The 20,459-nt window shown below is 41.3% G+C and overlaps 2 protein-coding genes across 4 annotated transcripts; one reads left to right on the top strand and one right to left on the bottom strand.

The window, feature by feature from the left end:
• Positions 1-177: 177 nt before the first annotated feature.
• On the bottom strand, positions 178-4,863 carry mospd1 (motile sperm domain containing 1). 3 transcript variants are annotated; one of them, XM_071506601.1, is made up of 7 exons: positions 4,706-4,854; positions 4,233-4,377; positions 3,039-3,336; positions 2,848-2,923; positions 2,494-2,726; positions 1,038-1,199; positions 178-897 (listed from the first exon to the last, which is right to left on the bottom strand). In XM_071506601.1, the coding sequence occupies exons 3-7, from the start codon at positions 3,190-3,192 to the stop codon at positions 866-868; spliced, it is 657 nt and encodes a 218-aa protein (XP_071362702.1). In that variant the 5' UTR covers positions 3,193-3,336; positions 4,233-4,377; positions 4,706-4,854; the 3' UTR covers positions 178-865. The 3 variants fall into 3 exon arrangements, with proteins under 3 accessions (XP_071362702.1, XP_071362700.1, XP_071362701.1); XM_071506599.1 differs by having other exon boundaries at positions 4,238-4,377; XM_071506600.1 differs by lacking the exon at positions 4,233-4,377 and having other exon boundaries at positions 4,706-4,863.
• Positions 4,864-6,066: 1,203 nt separating this feature from the next.
• ints6l (integrator complex subunit 6 like) lies at positions 6,067-19,609 on the top strand. The gene is made up of 18 exons (XM_071457836.1): positions 6,067-6,349; positions 6,470-6,547; positions 9,900-10,049; positions 11,565-11,654; positions 11,871-12,054; positions 12,189-12,317; positions 12,939-13,102; positions 13,499-13,651; positions 13,903-14,035; positions 14,474-14,568; positions 14,675-14,785; positions 15,428-15,643; positions 15,772-15,898; positions 16,298-16,440; positions 16,535-16,766; positions 16,862-17,242; positions 17,337-17,430; positions 17,779-19,609. The coding sequence occupies exons 1-18, from the start codon at positions 6,239-6,241 to the stop codon at positions 17,879-17,881; spliced, it is 2,694 nt and encodes an 897-aa protein (XP_071313937.1). The 5' UTR covers positions 6,067-6,238; the 3' UTR covers positions 17,882-19,609.
• The last annotated feature ends 850 nt before the right edge of the window (positions 19,610-20,459 follow it).

The following is a 20,459-nucleotide window of genomic DNA, read 5'->3' as shown; positions in this document are numbered from 1 at the left end:
TTATGTTGTTTTCAGTAATCAAACCTGAAAACACCCGGCCCCACAGGAACACAGCTGGAACATTTTCAGTACCCAACATTACAAAGCTAACACAAGGTCTTGTCTTCTCATGTGCTCTAAACCCTCCTGACCAAACTTATGAAATGTGGAAAAAAGCCCTGATTTGTTCTGTAAACATTATACCAGACAGACTTATGGAGACTTTATTAAATGTTTGATGGAGCATTGATATAGTACGGCAAACAAACCATTGTCTTCAAAAGAAGAACTTTCCTTTGGCGACATGTAAAAGTATCTCATTGCTGAAAAAAATAAAAACTCATTCAGATAGGTACCCACACATGCAAATAACTGCATTTAGTCCTCAGAGCCTACACTAGAAATGCTTTAAAACACCAATATAATGATGGTTACTGGTGAATACCATAACAAAAGTTTAATGGCTTTATATACATGTATCACGTTTGCATGTAGATTCCTTCACACTCAAGTTAACCACTTTCTGTTACATCATGGCAATAGAAATACAGACAGAGGGAATATGAGGCCAAACAACACTGAATGGCCTCATGTTTCTTCACAGGCCGTGTTCAGGGAGAGCTCCTTTCCTTTGACCTAAACACCGGAGGTCTCCCCTGCTTGCATCAGTTCGGTATTGTGTAAATATACGTATTAACACAAATGTGTAGATTTGAAAATAAGTATGCTAAAATGTATTTTTTCGGGGGACAGGGTGAATTGAGTAAGTACCCTGCCCCCCTTGCTGTCAGCTCTACACATTGAAGCATAGAAGTGCTTCTGGTGTGAGAAATGTTCTCTTCAGTCTTTTAGATCATTTTCCCTCCTCCTCTCAGCTCACAGCACTTCATGTGCGTAGGATGACCATTGTAAGAAGACCTAAAATATTACAAGAGACAACACAGAGGCACGGTATATTGTTAACTCCGACACGCACTCTTTTTCACAATAGAAGTGTAGATCAGATTCAAATGCAACCTTATTCTGTCCAGGCCAGATGCACAAGTTGTCTTACTTACCGAGAACATAAGCAGCTACAAGTTTCTTGTTAACACTTAAGTGGAGGTAGACAGGCACAGTAGATTCTTGCTCCCCCAGTGTCGGGAGCATCAGGGCGGCCATACACACCAGCCCAAGCAGCACCGTCAGCAGGCTGGGTCCTCCAGCAACAGGACGGCTCTCTGTCAGGTACGCGCACACACACACAAGTATACAATGCAGTTAGATTCATCACCCAGAATAGTTCACAAATGATTTAAAGCAGCAATTTTCAAATGTTTTCACATCAAGGACCCATAACTTGGCACAAATTAGACCTCGGACCCCACATTTGATACGATTTTGTTGCAGCATGCAGCACCTGATAACATTTTTGCTTTTAGATGTTTTACTACCACTTTAAAACCCCTAATTACAACATGTGTCGCATAGGAAACAGAACATTTAAAAGGATCAAGAACAAAAGCTGAAAATAAAATAAAAATAAAAACTAAAGTAAAAGTGCTACATAACTTTCTAAAACAGCTGGGTACTGTAGTTTTTAGCAAGCATTTCTCAAACAGGATTAAATTGTGTATTTGCATTTTGTGAACTGTTTTATATCAGATTTGGTGCGAAGTATTGTAAGTATTTACAGCAGCAATGAGTGGGATTGACTCAAAATAAACGACAGGGCCCATGCTCATGGTAATGCAGGGAAATGTTACCCAATGCAAAGCTGTGGCTCACTGATGTGCTTTTAATAGTTTTTCTGTACAACAACAGAGCCAGAAAGGAATAAGATACAGTATATCAGTCTGTGGATACACAGACATTACTTGTTAGTATGTGGATCAGTTCCTTGCTGGTTTTGCTCTTTTCACAGAGACCCGGCCTGAGACCAGGTTTATGACCCTGAAGCTGTTGAAAGGATCACTATGTTAGAATAGCCAAAAAAAAAAACAGAAACCCAAAAAACTCTTCAGGTGTTGATACAAGTGAACTGTGAAAACACTTCACCACTTCAATGTTGGTGTACTGGTAATTGCAGTTACAGCATACACGCAGGATGAAGATTTAGCTTGTACTCAACTTTAAATGACAGCCTGACAGTGATAACAAGCTTGAGTGTTTCCCTACCACTTTAAGTGCATTAAAATTTAGTTTTGTTATTTTACAAAAAAATTAACTATGTGTGCAACAATCTGAACAAGTAACAGGTAGACATGGTATAAATGAATAAAGTCACATAATATACACCTACCTATCATTTAACAAACTCAGCCTGTACTTATTGTGTTATTTTTGTCATACTATGTTTGTGAGACAGCTTTTTTTATCCTAAATGAGTTTTAAAGGTAGATAAATATGTTCATATACAAGATGAAACAATGTAATGTACCATGTCCTGTAAATTTTAAGAAGTTCCCATATTTGACTTTCACAAGCACTTGGCTCCATCTAGTGGTAACACCACACAACAGTCCTTTTTCCTACCTGACTGAAATGCAGTCTGTTCAAAAAACTCGCTGTCTGCAAACTGCTCTTTGAGTCTGCGTTCCTCATCTTGGGGCCGGGGACTGGGCGGCTCCTGTGAGGCAGAGGGACGGAGCGTTGCCGTCACCTCTTTGCGACCCAGAGCTTTCCGCTGACTCTGCTCCGACACCTGCAGCCGGAACTTGTCGTACACCCCATAATGGCATGCCCGCACATCTCTGTGTCTGATTACTCTGTGTGGACACAGAAGGTTAGACAGACTCTTGGAGGGGAAAGAGATGAGACATTTAGTCATTTTGGTAGTATACCACTGCATGAAAAAAATAATACCCCGACACAGAAAAACTAACTCACATGTCAACACAACATTGTGGCTTGACGGCTCCAGTGGCATCCACCACAGTGTATTTGTTTGGCGCTGTGCAGAGCACTGACAGAAGGAAAAATAAACAAATGATCAACGTTGTATGGAATAATTTTAAAAACATTATACAGCACACATGGAAGCCCATGGATATGTTGTGTGTTTTCTTCTGCTCACTGACCTTTAAACTTGAGGGCGAACTCATAGGGATTGTAGAGGGTGAGCACCTGCTTGTGAGACGTCTGCTCATCTGCGTAGAAGACGAGCTCAGTGGGGAACACAAACACGGGAAGGCTTCCTTCCACCAGCTCAGGCTGTCGATGCTGCTGCTGCATTGGCCCCAGCTGAGCTCTTCCCCTTCCCCGTCCACGGTCTGCCTGGGGCCCCCACCCCTCTCTACTGACTGTCAAACTGTGTAAACTCCCTTTTGGTGGAAATGGCACTTCCCGCTCTCAGCTTCTTAGGGCCATGACATGATACTGTGAGGAGACACAAGTGATGAATAATTAAGCCACTGTTATGCTACTTATATACATTTTGTCACACTCTGTTTTCTGTTCCAGTATATTTAATAGTGAAATAATGAATTTGTTATTCCACTTATTTAAGAAGCAACTGTTGTTTCTAGTTATTTTACACCTTAATATTTTGCATGTTGCAAATAATATGAAGCTCACATAATGCATTTCAATGTTTGAACTATAGCCAGAATGTTAATGGATTTTGAGGCAAACACCAGTACCAATAGTTGATTTTTTTATTTCAATCTAAAAATAATATATTGGCCCATAATGATAAACTATGCACTGCAAGCATCATTTCTAAAACACATCAAACATATCTCTGGCATTTCATTAATGCAATTTCTTATTACTCACTGACCATCATATTGACTGATAACTCACACATCTGCATTTGTAATATCAGCTGATTGGTCTAGCTCTGGTTTAAACTATTCAGAAGTACATGAAGCAGTTACACCATGTATATCAAAACACAAACTAATTCATCAACACAATAAGTCTAAAGGGGATAATTCTTTAGAGCTGCACACTTAATTGATAATGTTCATATATATTTCTTTAATCTAACTTTGAATGTTAGACTTTAATAGGGAGTAGCTACTTTTAATGGGCTGGATGTTCCTTTCATCCAAGAAAGATGAACAGAATAAGCGTTACATTGAGCAGGGCAGAGAGCAAATGAAAAAATCAAGTCAAGTTTAAGTTAGTCAGGTTTAACAGAGCAGACCACGTGGCTGCTCCGGTCACGTGTCTGACTGTTTACATGGTTACGTTAGGCTCGCGGGACCAGGCTCGTGGTGTCGCAACACTATTGTTCTCAACGTGAAAAGTGAAAGTCAAGAAAAAATCACTTTACGAGCAACAGAGCATAAAGGCGTCGGTCGACACTGCGCGACGCGTCTTGCTTTGTGGCTCAGTTATCTCGGAGACTTCATGTCCGGGCCCGGGTGGTGTGTAAAGCACAAACTGTAGCCGCCTTTAAACTGCAGTGTAATCCTACAACAACAGAGGCGAGAAATTAGGTCTTTATGCAAATGTGTTCGTCATAAATATACCGACAGGGTCCTTTATAGATGTAGTGTAATGCCCACTGTTAGTCTCTAACCGACCTCCGTCATTTCTTTACATGTTCTAGCTGTGACACTGTAATAACACACCGTTACAGTGTAATGCTAACGCTGTACAGGGCTGGTAACGGTGGCTAGCGTTAGCCGGCTAGGAAAACAACCAGATGGTAGCTAACAGCCACTTAACGCGCAGTGTCATTACAGACAGAAGAACAGAGTTGTTTCATTTAAAGCAAAGCCCGAGAGTGAGACTTTACCTTGTTGTCAGCACACGGGTCCGTGTAACGTCAGTGCTACAGCCAGGGTTTGTGCTGGAGATCCCACCCTGTTGTTGTTTCTCCCCAGCCTCTTTTCTTTGTCAATAATATACTGCAGACTTCGCGGTGCATGATGGGATGGCGGAGGGCAAACGATACGTGCAGGACGTCAACAGAGTGGACGTAAAGATGTTCCAAGCAAAGAATCATGTGTTTCTAATAACTTGTGAAAAAGCATGTAAATAAAAATGTAAATAAATCCCCAAATTACGCAGTTTCGTGTATATTTGCAGAATACGACGAGTCCTGTTAATCATGTTGATCACATTAAATATCTCGGTGTTGTGGTGAAATACTCCATATGATTAACTACGCAATCAAGTGCATTGTTTGTGCGAGTGTTTCACCACGATGATTAAGTCTTTATGGATTTACAGCCACATTAATGTTTGACACTTGATTTATTGTTCATCCAATCTGTCTTTCAGTGGCAGCAAATGAAAACGTGCAAATGAAAAGAGTTTTGTTCTAGGCTACACTATATACAGCATACTATCAATGTAAACTGCATGGATGTGCAGGCAAACATATCCAAAAATGATCAGGCCTTCATCTCTTCAGGTAGACATGACTAGGTTTGGCTACCATGACTTTCCACTGACCTTTAAATCTGTATATAATTATATCTTTTGATACTAATTACGAAGTTGTGATAAATAAGCGTTTGTGGTGTTACTTGTGAGTTCATGGCAAGGTGTTTGATTAAGTGTTAAAAGGATACATGAAGAAGACCCTTTCATGTCAAAGCGATGCTGCATTCAAGTGGTGTCGGATAGGAGAGCACATGCAGAACAGGCGGCGGCCCACTTGTTATGATTTCTGAGGCTTACGGTGAAAGTGACTTTTACATTGTTCAATGTCTTTTGGAAATCTGTTTGAATTATATTTTTATTTCGGCTCAATTTGTGTGCCTAAACTTAATGTGCATTTTCTGCAAAATGCAAAAATACTCCAAGTATGGCACTTGATTCAGTGACCTAGAATTTTAATATTAAGAATATTCAGGTTCAATTTATATGATCTACATAGCCACAAACATCAGTCTTGTCCCATGACAAGACAATAACGCAGGCTACTTGATGGTAAGGATGCCATACACACCACACGTAACCATACGTTCAATTGTGAGGAGCAGGCGGATGTACCGTATACACAGGCCATCTCCAGCCCGTTATATATATATATTTATATACTGGAGGGGGCGTGGCCACTGGAATGGGGCTCAGCCAATGGCGTCGCAGCTGAGGCAGCGGGGCGTTCCATTCGGTTAGGAGCAGAAGTTGAACAGCGCGAGCCGAGGCAGAGCTCTAGAAAGGCAGACCGAGAGAGGGCAGAGGCAGCGGCCCTCTTCTGGAGGGGGGGCTTATTATAACAAATATATACACACATGTGTGAACCGTGTGGCCGCACGATAGGTCATATGTGGACAACAGTTATTTTAGAAAAGCATACAACCGCGGCTTTACATTTAAAATGCCTATTTTACTTTTCCTGTTAGACACGTCCGCCTCTATGAATCAGCGCACTTATTTGGGTACGACGTATCTGGACGTTGCTAAAGGCGCGGTTGAGGTCTTTATGAAGGTAAAGAATGATTTTACCCCGACTTTTATCAGCAAGTATGCACCTTTGGTGACCTTAGGGTTCCTTGGGCAAGATCGGTCGAAATTAATATATGTTGTTTTGGTTTTCTTTTTTTGACAGCTGCGTGCCCGAGACCCGGCTAGTAGAGGCGACAGGTACATGCTAGTTACATTCGATGATCCACCATACGGAGTGAAGGTAATTAGCAACTGATACCATTTTTACATTTCACAAGTCGAACGTATTTTTCTGTCAGTGAGACTTTATTGTCCTTCTGGTTTGTAGTCAGTGTTGGGCGGCTTCCCGGTGGCGAAAAACGGCAATTTTTTGCTCCAAATACCCGCAGACCCGGAGATGCACTACCTCCGAACATCCAGCGGACATTTTGCTTTTGTGTTGAGAAAAGTCTCGGGCGTTGAGATGGAGGCGGAGAGATTTATTATCGCCTATGACGTCGCTCTTTTTTTGACCATGCAATGTTTAGATTGGTCAAAGAGCCCGCCAATCATCTTTTGCCCCACCCCTTGCATCATCCTTGCTTTACTATTGGCCAATCCGGGCTGAAAGTTGATAAGCCCTCTTCATCATGAGATTTTTTTTAATTTTTATGTGAGTTCGCTAGGAGAAAATGATCATTATTTACATAATATTTATTTGTAATGCCGATACTATGAGCATCATGGCCCCGCATATGAACACCCTCTTGTTTTTATCGACACAACCAAGGCAAAAAACACATATAACATGTGAATCACTGCAATAATTTCAGGGGTTTCATGTCAGCAAAGCTATCCTCACCACTAATCTTTTGACTTGTTTTATGACCTGGCACACATCTCTCTCTGAGATTCTCTAGCCTAATAAAATACATTTCTAAGTGCTCACAAAAACACCTGAAGTCCCTGATCTGCACCAGCGGCTGGTCCATATTAGAAATCTCCTGGCTTGCCTAACACTGTCTACAAACAACACTCTCCTACTCTCAACACAATATGCTAAGCACTTACTCTTCCCCATGTCATCAGTGCTTGAAGACACACAGAATAATTAGCTTTCCTTGTATAAATGTATATTTTGCTTGCATGCCTCATGACCAAATCACAAAATGCCATAGCTGGAAAGTAATTAACTGCACAATCTTAAAGATGCTAGTGTGATGATTAGAATATATATATATATATATATATATATATATATATATATATATATATATATACAGAGGTATATTTTGCAAAGTATAGAGTAAGTTAAAAGGTGCTTGTAATTACTAGTTAATCCCAGAGTTCTTGTTTCGACAATACTCTTGAAAGTTTAGTTTCATTGTACTCTGATGCACTTATCCAACAGCTGCAGCTTTTAAAATAGCTTCAGACAAATATTATCAAACAGACAAATATATATCTCACAATAATTGATCACAGAACTATATAATAATATAGTATAATATTTTACACTCTTTATATTCCTATACATTAGGGATGCACTTCTAATTATTGTACAAACAACAAAGAAAGTGGGAAGTGTTTAAATAATTAAACGTGCTAGAAGTGAGAATATAGAAGAAGTGAGTTGAAAAGTAGCGCTGGTAAAATATTAATTCCTGGGTGTAAAATATATATTATCTATATAAAGTAATCAGGTAATTAGTGATTAAAAAAAGCTCCTTTTTGTTTTGTACAGTCTGTTGAAATATTTAGCTCACTAAGATTTATGTAGTTAATTATACTTTTAACTTATCTGTTCTTCTTGAGGTAAATTAATTTAAAATAAAATGCTTTTTCTATGTAACTCTAACTTTTGATCTATAAGCTGAGCTGTTTTTGGGAGTAGCCACTTCCCTTTTCTCACATTTATCATTATACTTTTATTACAATATATTCAGTGCACTTTCCACATTCTATTCTACAAACTGTCACATTTTATTTAGATGTAGCTCCAGCACAGTTGAATTTGAACAGTGATGTACTTTCTTTTGATAAACTAATGTAAAGTCTTGCTCAATGTTAATGTAATGTAAGAAATAAAATAGCACAGGCTATATCTGGCTCTCCATTGACCCCCATATTATAAAGGGAGAAAGGGCCTTTTTCAGCTCACAGCTTCAGCACTTTAAACATTATTATGCAGTTTTTTATTGCGTTACTACAGGCATAAGTATCGCCCTGAGATCATGGAAAAATGTTCTGAGTGGATGCTGTCATTCTTGAGAACTAAAATTCTTCTCTCCACTGAAGTCACTGACCTTGCAGTATTCAGCACAAGTCCTGATCATAGCTACATTCACCCCAGTGAAATAATCATAAGGATCATACAACTCCTTAGCCAAATAATCCCAGATCTGATTCTCCTGCCTCACATGAAAACATCCAGGTGCTGCTGTCTAAAGTGCTCTCTCCTCGTTGTGAAGGCTGTCCTCAACTTCTCTTCCTCCTGCTCTTCCTCTCTTTGTCTTCACTGCCTTCTCCTTTGTTGTCCCTGCCTGCTTTGTGTACCCAGGATTATGATGAAAGGACAAGGTTATACTGAATGGGGCTACTCTGATTGCACAGTTACAGAGGCAATAAATTGTTGATGTAGAGGGAGAGAGAGGAGGTTGGGCAGGAAGAAAATAGAAATATTCTGTAGTCTGAATTATTGAGTGCAAGCTAAGCCTTACATTTCTGCTTGCCTACACAAGTGTCTATGTCTGGCTTATTTCTTTGCTACTACTCCTGTGAATGTGTTTCCACTTAAATTTTTTCTTCAGCAGCTCAGTGAGATTGCTTGTATGACTGCGTTATATTTATCTAACGTCATTCGTGCAACGCTCTGCACTTTGCAAGAAATTCCATGGCTTTGGAATGATATCCCATGATAATCCAAAAATCTACCCAGTGGCCTGATACAGAGCATACATGTTGACACTGGCTCTACAAGCTTTTATCTCCATCTCTCTCTGTGTCTTTAGCCTTTCTCCCCTCCCTCTCCCGATAAAGGAAGTGGTAAGCTTGCAGGTCATCCTTAGATTAAGCATGAAGCTGCAGCAGTAAGGTACTTGACCTTGCTGGAGAAAAGTCCAAGAGCAGTTCCACGCCCACATCCTCTCCTGTGGGAATATCTCCGTCACAGAGGACAGGGCAGCAGTGGGAAGTGTATTTTAGGATGCTTGTCATGTATGAAATTACTCTTTTTTCAACAGCACCATTCGGTTCAAATGTGGCTCTGAATTTCCACAATGTTATCTTCTATTTGCAGAGCTTGACACAGCCCGATCTCATTTTATGGTTACTATTATGTCGTGTTGCACTGAATCAGTGGGTTTCTAAGATTTAAACTCATCTTACCAAAGGTGGCTGTCACATGCTTGACATGAATCAGTTTGTGGTTGTCGGTGAACAAAACTCGCTCTGTTTTTCTGTGTAATTACATAGTATGGACATCTGTGGGGTTGGATCTATTTTGGTTTGTGGCTGTTCACCATGCCCTGTGGCTTCAGGGCCCCTCTACTACTGTGTTGTAAGGCTGTTTGCTGTGCAGTGCATTCAGCCCACTGTTGATGTATGTATTTCAGGCCGGCTGGAAGGAGAACCATGCCACCTTCATGTGCGAGCTGAAAAACCTGCAGGCATCTGGGCTGACTACACTAGGTCACGCTCTCCGCACAGCCTTTGACCTGCTTAACCTCAACCGCCTCGTCTCAGGCATCGACAACTATGGACAGGTATTTGACACCAACACCCTGTTAATGCATTTCTGTGGCAGCAGTCTGATCTGTTGCTGTAAGAGAACAGTAGAAATATTCCTCAGTGCTTATTTGCAGATCAAGTACTAATACTTCATAAAAATTTCATTTCACCCTCAGTGGTGAATTTATTGTCTTAAAAAGACAAAATAATAATTGACTCACACAGATCCTCAAAATGTTTTATTTTAATGTGTATTGGAGTTTATTTTGCCCTGTAGTGTGTTGATTTTTAAATTGAAAATGACTGGTTAAGAGAGCCCCTCTTTCAAACTGACATTCAGGTGAACTGCAGATCTTCCTGTTCCAGACTTTAAAAAGAATTTCTCTTTTAGCACAACATAGGGTGTCTGCAGCTTGAAAGCACTGAATTCATTTCCCTCAAAACACCTTAGGAGGTATTATAAAGTCTTCAATATTCTCGTTTCCCTTTAGTTATAAAATGGTTTTGTATACGACTGCAGGCTATTGGGAGAAGTTACACACTCATACACCTAAAGCAGGATTGTCCATTTTCTGCTGCTTGTCTGAGCCCAGGTTTCATTGGTTTAATCAGTTATATCGTTAGGAGTTATTGTTATATACTGCTGGGAGGTCCTGATACAAATGTGATATAAATTATTCTAGGTCCTTGTTGGTTCTCGATCATACTTTCATTCTTTGGCTGGTATGACTGTGAGTCAGGTATAAAATTGCATTTTATTAGTTTTTAAAAAATTGTTAAATTTAACCTTTTAATGTCATCAGATTAATGCAGCAGTAGAAGTAGAGGACAGAGAGGCAGACTTAACAAACTAAAAGTTAGTGAGTGCCTGTGAGACAGGGTGGAGCCAGTACCTATACTACTGTATTTTCCCTGGATAAATGAAGGTTTGGATTATTCCTTTACCTGGAGACAAAAAAGAAGAGTATTGACTTTTGATTGCGTCTCAATCCACTCCATCTCCCCTCACTCTCTCTTCCCACCAAAACCCTGCTCAAAAGCAGAGATGGATTACTGTACCCGAGTAGTGACACAAGTTCTTTGAATCAGGAGTGTGTAAAGCTGCTCAGGCATTCTTTGTGTGTTTGAATTAGACAAGGCTGACCCCTGCAGCACAGTTCGAGAGGCCTCTGTCCTTAGTGTGTAGCACAAGGACACTGTGCAGTTTACAGATGCATCCTGACACAAAGCAAAGATTACAAGTCGCAACACATTTCATATAAGTGTCCAGTGGCTGATCAGAGGTGTGATGCTAACACCATACTAATAACTGTGTTTACGTTGACCTCTGTTTAAACAGGATACCTAAATTTTGCCAGTTCTGTGAGCACGAGAGACCAACATTACATCTTGTGTTTTGAGGATGATGTGAATGTTTTTGACACACAGAGCCGAGGAGAGGGTTTTTGGTCTGGAACATAAAGAAAGGAAGGCAGGCTAGAGAGAATAAATGGGGTCACTGTTTTCTCAAACTGGGATTTAATTGCTGAATGTTATCATTTCTCTCTCAGGGACGTAACCCCTTCTTCCTCGAGCCATCTGTGATCATCACTATCACTGATGGGAACAAGCTCACTCACAGCTCTGGGGTGCCAGATGAGGTGAGAACATAAAAAATGCAGCAGTGCCACTACGTACTGTACTGCTGATACTGTCAGCTGGTTTACTAAATATTTATGTAATCATTTTCATTTTTTTTTTAATGAGATAAAGAGTATGGTTTGTACAATGGTGGAACTGGTGAATGAAGGAGGTCTTCACATATTAATCTCCTCTCCTCTCGTCCGTATCTTTCATTACTTCTGTCTGTTGTGCAGCTGCACCTGCCTCTGAACTCTCCTTTGGCGGGCAGTGAACTGACCAAAGAGCCCTTCCGTTGGGACCAGCGTCTCTTCGCACTGGTGCTGAGGCTGCCAGGAGCAGCCACACCAGACAACGAGCAGCTCGGTAGCGTCCCCACAGATGAGTCCGCTATCACCCAGATGTGTGAAGTCACTGGAGGTTTGGCATTTTCTCTTATTTTGCTGCCTCAGCGCCTGTATTCATTCACTGTCTGTGTCTAGCCTCTTTTCAGCAGCACTCAAGAATTCATTCTGCTATATTTGATCATTGTGCATCGAACCTTTTCCTCTCAGGGCGATCATACTGTGTACGGACACAGAGGATGTTGAACCAGTGTCTAGAATCTCTGGTGCAGAAGGTTCAAAGTGGCGTTGTCATTAATTTTGAGAAGACGGGGCCGGATCCGCCGCTTGTTGGGGAAGGTGAGTTTTTGGGTGATGCACGCTGAACAGACAGAAGACAGCAACCAACACATTTCATGCTCTGTCTTTATCTGGCATAGCAGCTTGGTTTACACAAAATGTGTGACAACACAAGAGCACAGTCAAGTACATGAATCAAGTGGCCTACACACTCTAAAACAAATATTTTTTATTGATTCTCTGAACATATTATCTCATCACATTTCATACAGTCAGTTGGAGCAAGAAGACTGTGGGCAGTAAAACAGGTGAAAGCAGAAGAGAATTATTCTCTATCACCACACTGCAGTTTTACACTGAATGGAGAACTGGGTGCATTTTCTGCATCAGCTAAATACACTGGAATAGAAACGATTAGAGTATCTAAAGAAAAGTATTTCGCTTACACATCATTTTAATGGTAAAAGGACAGATTCCAACTTTTTTACATTTAGTTTTAAGAATTTAAATATTTTAAATGATGAATTTCAGGTACAACAGAAGCTGTTTCATCTCATTCACTGACAGAGGTTGCTCTAAAATTCCTATTCCCATTGTGAATTTCCCCACTGTGGGACTAATAAAGGTGATCTTATTAGTTGTATTTGTAATGGTCAATCTTACGTCTCTTTTGTTTTACAGATAACTCAGTGGAGGCAAGTCGTCCTGTGTCGTCCTTCAGCCCACAACCGTGGCACAGTTGCCACAAACTCATCTATGTGCGGCCGAACCCAAAGACTGGAGTACCAGTTGGGCATTGGCCCATACCAGAGTCCTTCTGGCCGGACCAGAATTCTCCTACACTGGTGAGTTGAGACGAGCTTAGAAATACGTGTGTCTGTTATTGTGCAGGTTGCATCTCTTAGTGCAAATTAGACTTTGATGGAGCACTGTTAATCTCCTGTTTTCATATTGTCTGAGTGTGTCTCTATTGATGTTCATCTCCCAGCAGACCCACATTTACACACACACACACACACTTGCTCTTTTACTTTCACTTTGTCTCTCTTATCTCTCTGTCTTCCTCTCTTCTACTGGCTGGCCTCTTTTTCTCACACAGGAACTTTGACTTACAGCCAGTATAATCGAGTTTCCAACTCTGCAAACTCACTCTGTGATTTCGATTTCGATCTTTAATGCTTCAAGAGTCTGTACTCAGATGATTATGCCTGACAATTTCTTCAACTGTCTCCCGTCCTCAGCCACCTCGCTCTGCTCATCCCATGGTGCGTTTCTCTTGTGTGGACTGTGAGCCCATGGTGATCGACAAACTTCCCTTTGACAAGTATGAACTGGAGCCCTCTCCACTCACCCAGTACATTCTGGAAAGGAAGTCTCCACACATGTGCTGGCAGGTAGGGAACATATTCACACACCCATCAACTCTGTTGGCTTGTTTCTACTGTCAGTGGTGTTGCCTCTGGAACTTTTCTGAAAACCAGAAATAAAGAGGCTGCTAACTGTCTTCAAAATATCTTGTCACTTTTTGGCAGCTGTGAATTAGTGATGAACCAGTTACTTTGCACATGTCTACAAAGTTCGTCTGAAGTTTAGTTTTGAATGTCAAAATGTTATTTGACTTTAGAATTGTCCTTGTTGTCCTCAGGTGTTTGTCAGCAGCAGTGGGAAGCAAAATGACCTGGGACAGCCATTCGGTTACCTTAAAGCCAGCACCACTCTCACCTGTGTCAACCTGTTCGTCATGCCTTACAACTTCCCGGTCCTTCTCCCACTCCTCGGTAAGACATATGGCAGTAAACCATTTCATTAAGGTGGCCTCAAAACTTCTGGGTCAGTGGGTCTGAGCTGATATTAAATTTAAAAGGCTTTCCTTTTCTGGGGCACTTGATCATTTGCAATCTTTTTTTTTCTCCCCAAGCATCTTTAGTTCCAAACATAATCCAAATAACAGCCTTATAACAGAGCAACGGTCAATCTTTAATTATGTTATGCAACAAATTGACGTTTTGGGATAATGGGGTATTCAGAAGGATGAATGGTGTTGTATAGTGTCTGTTTTGATGCCTGTTTTAAACTCACCACCTGAATGTTGATGTGTGTACCACAGTCATCCCTGCAGCAGCAGCTGGAGCTGCAGGTGGATGGCTGACTGGTCACTGATCCAGAATGCTAAAACTTTTTTCTCAGACATCCCACTCCTCTTTTCCTCCTTTCAGATGATTTGTTTAAAGTGCACAAACTAAAACCAAACCTCAAGTGGCGACAGGCCTTTGAGATGTACCTGAAGACAATGCCTCCATACTACCTCCTGGTAAGCTAATGCTACGTCACTTATGCTGTCATTAATAAATGTGTACTACATGGATTTATATTGTTTTTGCACTTGACCAATATGCAAAATTTCCACCTTCTGACAGCCCTTGAAAAAGGCGTTGAGGATGATGGGTGCGCCCAATCTTATCGCAGACACCATGGACTGCGGCCTGAGTTACAGCGTCATCTCATATCTGAAGAAGCTCAGCCAGCAGGTAAACACTCCTTGAACACAGCTTCCCTTAACATCATTTCCAAGCAGTTTGACAGGTATAGTGGACACGGCGTAAAAAGCCCAAGCTGTGATACACAGTTAGAGTGCTTGACCCGCTGGAGGGAAATTTCCAATTCAAATTGATGGACAGGTCTTAATATAAAATCTATCACAAGACCACAACTTAAGTTAGTAATAGTTATTTGTTATTCTGATGCTATTAAAGGGTTTAATTATGAGTGTGTGCGTGTGTGTGTGTGTGTAGCAAAAACCTCCAGATGGAGCCTTTAAATTTGGACCAAACAATAACATGTCTATGTCTTTGCTCTGATAATCATTGTTGACACGATTATGGATGTTCAGAAAAATTCAAGCTTCCAATGACACCAATGTAGTGTAATTCTAGTCTGTATTTCCTATAACCTTTGGTTATTTCGATGACAGGTACGATGTTTATACTTGTTATGTTGCTGTAAACATAATGCGGTATTCAACGGTTGAGTTTTTACATGAATATTTGGGATTCAAAAAGTATAAAATAGAAAATGTTCCCTAAATCCAAATCTCATTTCCGTTATAACTGTATTATCCGGACAGACAATAAAATGTTGTGTTTTTTTTCCCTTGTTTTGTTGGAATGAAGGCAAAGATTGAATCAGACCGTTTAATTGTGTCCGTGGGGAAGAAGGCTCCCCAAGAAACTGGCATAAAGGTGAAGAACCACTCCAGCTCTCTCTCTCTGGCCCACCGGCGAGACTTCAAGCAGCTGCTGCAGGGAATCACTGGGGAGGGGCCTCTTCGACTGGTGGACATCAACTTCAAAGAGTTCGCCGGCTTCCAGATCGCCCTGCTGAACAAGGTAGATTTAGAACAGCAAGGACATTTCTGAAAATACTTTATCTGGGTGGGAAAGTTCCAGAAAAAAACAGGACAAGTGCCATGTTTGGTGGGATTTCTCTGACTAGATCTACTGATGTGTGTTCACAGGATGTAAAACCTCAAGCTTATCGAAATGCCTACGACATCCCAAGACGAAACCTCCTGGATCAGCTCACCCGCATGCGCTCCAATTTACTGCGGACGTCACAGAAACTGATCCGAGGGCAAGATGAAGGTTTGTTCTTCTAAGGACGGAAGGAAAATGAAATGTTACATTGAAGCAACTCTAGTTTAATGTCAATTGATTTTTATTTCACCTGGCGAGTGGTGAGTTTTATCCAACACTACTTGAGGTCAAGTTGAGGGAGTTCAGCAACTAATTGCAACTTTAAATAGTCAGAGCTCCAGTCTTTGCAATGCTATCACAACACACTTCAAAATATATTAAATGCAACAATGTTTATTTTTAATGATTTCTTTAGGAAGGCACTGCAGTGGCTGGAGACATTTCACATACTTGAATGATACTAACTCCAAACCACCAGATTCACACAAACACAAAACATCTATTGGAAATCCTGTGTAGTTTTCTCAGTATTTTATTGATACTGATAAAACGTCCTGTGTTTGTTAGACTATCTGCACAGTATTCCAGTGGCTCAGATGGGAAACTATCAGGAGTACCTAAAAATGATGCCGTCACCTCTCAGAGAGATCGACCCCGACCAACCTAAACGTCTGCACACGTTCGGGAATCCTTTCAAGCAGGATAAGAAGGTAGAAATATAACAACATAAAATGCTGTTTGTTCCAACTTAATGTAATTAGTGTCCATTGCCCTTCAATGTTGTGTCTCCAATGTTTCTCTTAGGGCATGATGATCGATGAGGCAGACGAGTTTGTAGCCGGCCCTCAAAATAAGAAAAGAGGAAATTCCAGTGATTCCAACTCGGGTGTGACTTTGAAGAGAAGGCGAAGTATGTCCCCGTTGCTGCGGCGGCCACAGACTCCACCAGGGAACACCAACCATGTGGTGGTGGGGAAGAGTCCACTAGGGGTTCAAGGGCAGCAGAACCTCATCAAACCCATCCCACAGCACAAAGGTAAGACTGTCTGTGCAGTGCATTGAAGTGATTGTGCAATACTGCCAGAGAGGCATTGATTAGTCATTGTAAATGATTCTTTGTTTCCTCTGTAGGAGTGGAAGGCAACAACGTGGTGGTCCCTGAGAGTAATGGTGACGGGGTTCTTGGGCCTGAGTCGGGGGAGGTCTGGCCTGCTGAGATGGACCCTGTTGCAGAAAACCCATCTTCACTAACCCTGGAGGAGAAGGCGGGGGTGGGAGCGGTGGATCAGGAAGAGGATATCAACATGACGGAGGAGAGACTAGCAGAAGATTGTCTGGATGAGCAGCCGCTGGAGGAGAAACACAACTGTGAACGGCTGAGTCCGCAGAGCCAGCTAGAAGGCCCCGAAGCCGACCCTGCAGCGGTTGAGACCATTTTCATAGCCCCACTAGACGGAAGCCAAGCAGAGCTGCGGACGCGGGTCATGAAGGAGGTTCGCAAGCCTGGACGAAGTGAGTGATTGTTCTAATCCACTGAAGCAGATGTCCCACTGCCAACATTTGAACAGTTTCTTCATCTCCGTCTGTGTCTTTGCTTTTTCCTCAGACTATGAGGCGATACTGTCACTACTGCAGCAGGTGAAGGGTCCACTCAATGTTCAGAGGTACTTCATCCAGCATGCCATCAAAGAGGCTGTCAGGTAGGAAACTGACTCGTTTTTTAGTTTTTTCATCACATGATTGAGTGGAAGAGTTTTTTCGTTTTTTATTTTACAGCACAACACAACAGTGTTCAACAGTGATTCATTTAGACCTGTGTCACTGCAGTTGCTTTATAGTGTAGATTTAGTGTCTTCGAAGCACTGCAGCTATTAACAATCACTCATAACCTCACTGCAGTCATTTCCATTGCGTTTTAAAGCAGGTTCCCCGTCATGATGCTAGTTTATGGACGCTTGCTCCTCTGACTTAAGCTTGAAGCATTATTACTATTACTACTCCCTATTTATATCCCTGCTTCTTCCTCATTCCTGTTATGTCTGTCCCAGGTTCAAGAAGCGGGTACTGATCCAGCAGCTGGAGCTGGCCCTTGCCGAGTTGGAGGAGAAGCACGCAGCATCCTCACAGCTTCCCAACAATCATGGCAGATAGTAATAAAGCCATCTTTGCTTTGTTATAACTTATACAACGTTGAATATCACCACCACGAAAGAGGTGTCCTTGTCAGCCAGCCTCAAAAAGACTAGTTGGGGAAGTGGAGGAGGAAAAGGACAAATGCACTGAGAGCAGGCGCTCCTACTGTCCCTGTGCTGTTACATCACATCCTGTCAGAGGCAGAGGGTAAAAGGTTTAACTGGAGGAGGGACCTTCAGCACTGATCCACTGAGGATGAGTAAAGAGACTTTAAATATAATCCTCTTCATATTGACAGATGCCTTAAACATCCATACGGCTTTTGTCTGTATCGGCACATTGTTCAGAAGACACACACAGACACACACACACACTCCATTAGACAGACACACAATAAGCCAACAGATCCTTTAATGGCAGTGCAAGGGATGGACGGGATTGTTCCTGTTATTGTTATTCTTTAAAAAAACAGACCTTTCTTCAGCTGGTCTGAAAAGTGTTTGTAAGACTGCAACGACTTTTTCTAGAGTAATAAAATTAATGTACCTGTACGGCTGACAGGGGAAACCTGTTTCCACTGGTACCCCTCATGTTTTAAGTGTTATATCTTCATAAAGACTGCACTGATGTTTTTTTTATCAGAGATGATGCTGTTATGAAATATTTTCCCATTCTTATTGGTTGATGTTGATATGCATTAGCGTGAGGGGTGGGCAATATGGATCAGTGTTTATGTAATTTTATGTTGCGGCAGCAGTATATACAGAGATATAGTGTCACTCTTCTGAACTTCAGTTGAGAAACCACTGAAAGATGAATTACCCAGACAGAGCAGTGTATTTGTGGCTAAACCAGCCAATAAGATACCTGACAAATCAAGACACTCCTTCCACATTGAATGGATAGTAACCCCAGTATAAATGGTAAAGCAAAATGTCTAATGAGAGACAAATTTCTCTCATCTCATTGGACAGTTGCCGTATTGCCCACCCCTCATTTGCATTTTTAGTCAAAAAAGGTGAAACTTCACACGTCTGTCTTAAGGTCTTTGGGTTATTTTTAAATCTCCAAACTGGGTCCATTTTGTTACATTTTGTTTTGTGTCAACGTGTTCCTGGAAACAAACATCGTACAACAGTGCTTTTTAAAGCTGAAAATGAAGAACACAGAACAGTAGAAAGTATTAGTGTTTTGCACATCGGTGCGTTGGACTGGAAATGGACTCACAACAGAAAGTTGTGTTGACTGATTCAGTGACTGAGCATCAGAGTCCTCTTACCTGCCATCACAGCAATACAACATGGGTTCAGTGAATGCAGCTGTCGGTATCCATTTAGAGGTGCCTCTCAAACACACACAAACCTTCCTCCACAGCACAACAAACACTCCATGGATTCCCAGAGGTTTGTCCAGAGGAATTTCTGCATCTGTCCGGGCTCAGCGAACAGTCACCTGTTGTTGATCTTTAACAGCTGGTAATCTGCCCTCTGCTGCTCTTTACAGAAACCCGAGTCAGCGTTCCTCCTTCGTTCTCCTCGTTTTTACAACAGATGTACACTACTTTTTAATGTTCATAAGGAATATAGATTATTTTTGTGAATTTGTTTATTTCAGAGTATAAGAAATATTTTGGAAGAATGTTTAAAGCCAATTTTGTAAACTGTTAAATACATATACAAAGTGTAAAGTTTTATGCACTTACTCTTTTTTTAACAAAACAAAAAATAAACCACAGGTAGAATGGTTCCTACTGTCCGTGTGTGTTTTCCTATGATGATGATCAATAGCCTTCAAATGCTTTTACATCCAGGCAGACGACAGTTGTGCGCTTTCTCTTCTGGAAACATCCACATGTTTTATCTACTGATGTGTGAACTGAGCCTGATCCACGTTCTCAGAACAGTCTGGAAAATTATTAGCTAAAGTTGTAAAATCAGCTCCCTGTTACAAAAACAGCAACACTTTGTCCTCGTTTTGTGTTTGCATGAAAATCTACTGTAAAACTTAGACTTCAGATTGAGCAGATATTGACAACAGCAGTGTGTATTAGTGAACAGTGAAGTATGAACAAGCGTCGCTCTCAGGTACAGCTCAGGGCACAGAGCACGGTAACAACAGAGGCAGTGTCTTGGTGTGGCCTCCTGCCACCAGTTGTATTGTGTGTTTGTGTGTAAGTGTGTGTGTGTGTGTGTGGGTTCATGTGTTATGCAGGGGAGCTGTGTCAGGGCTGTAGGGGCTGTCCCACAGTGCATAGGTACATTTGTGGGATTCTGTGCAGCAGCTGTGACCAGTTTACCAAAGAAAAACAAGTTTTACTGCTGTCCTCTTTTCAGTCCTCCTTTCATCATCTCATGACTTCTAAGATTTATCTTGTGACCCACAACCCTGTGAAAAACAACACTACCCAACTAAAAAAGGAAAAGTGGTTTTCCTCTATTCCTCTATTCTGCACAATAATAAAAAAAAAACTAACTGTAAACCTTCATAAAAGAAGGACGGCATTTCAGCTGTCATCTTAGATATATTTCATTTGGACAAATCCGTCAGAAATAACATCAGTTCTTATGATCTGGAACTAATCTAACAACAAATGAGT

The sequence above is a fragment of the Trachinotus anak genome, unplaced genomic scaffold (genome assembly GCF_046630095.1).
Source record: "Trachinotus anak isolate AG129_WGS33_773 ecotype Australia unplaced genomic scaffold, CSIRO_AGI_Tana_v1 ptg000021l, whole genome shotgun sequence".
Taxonomy (NCBI): Eukaryota; Metazoa; Chordata; class Actinopteri; order Carangiformes; family Carangidae; genus Trachinotus; species Trachinotus anak.
The sequence above is the reverse complement of the archived record's forward strand: the minus strand, read 5'-3'. Positions and strand labels throughout refer to the sequence as shown.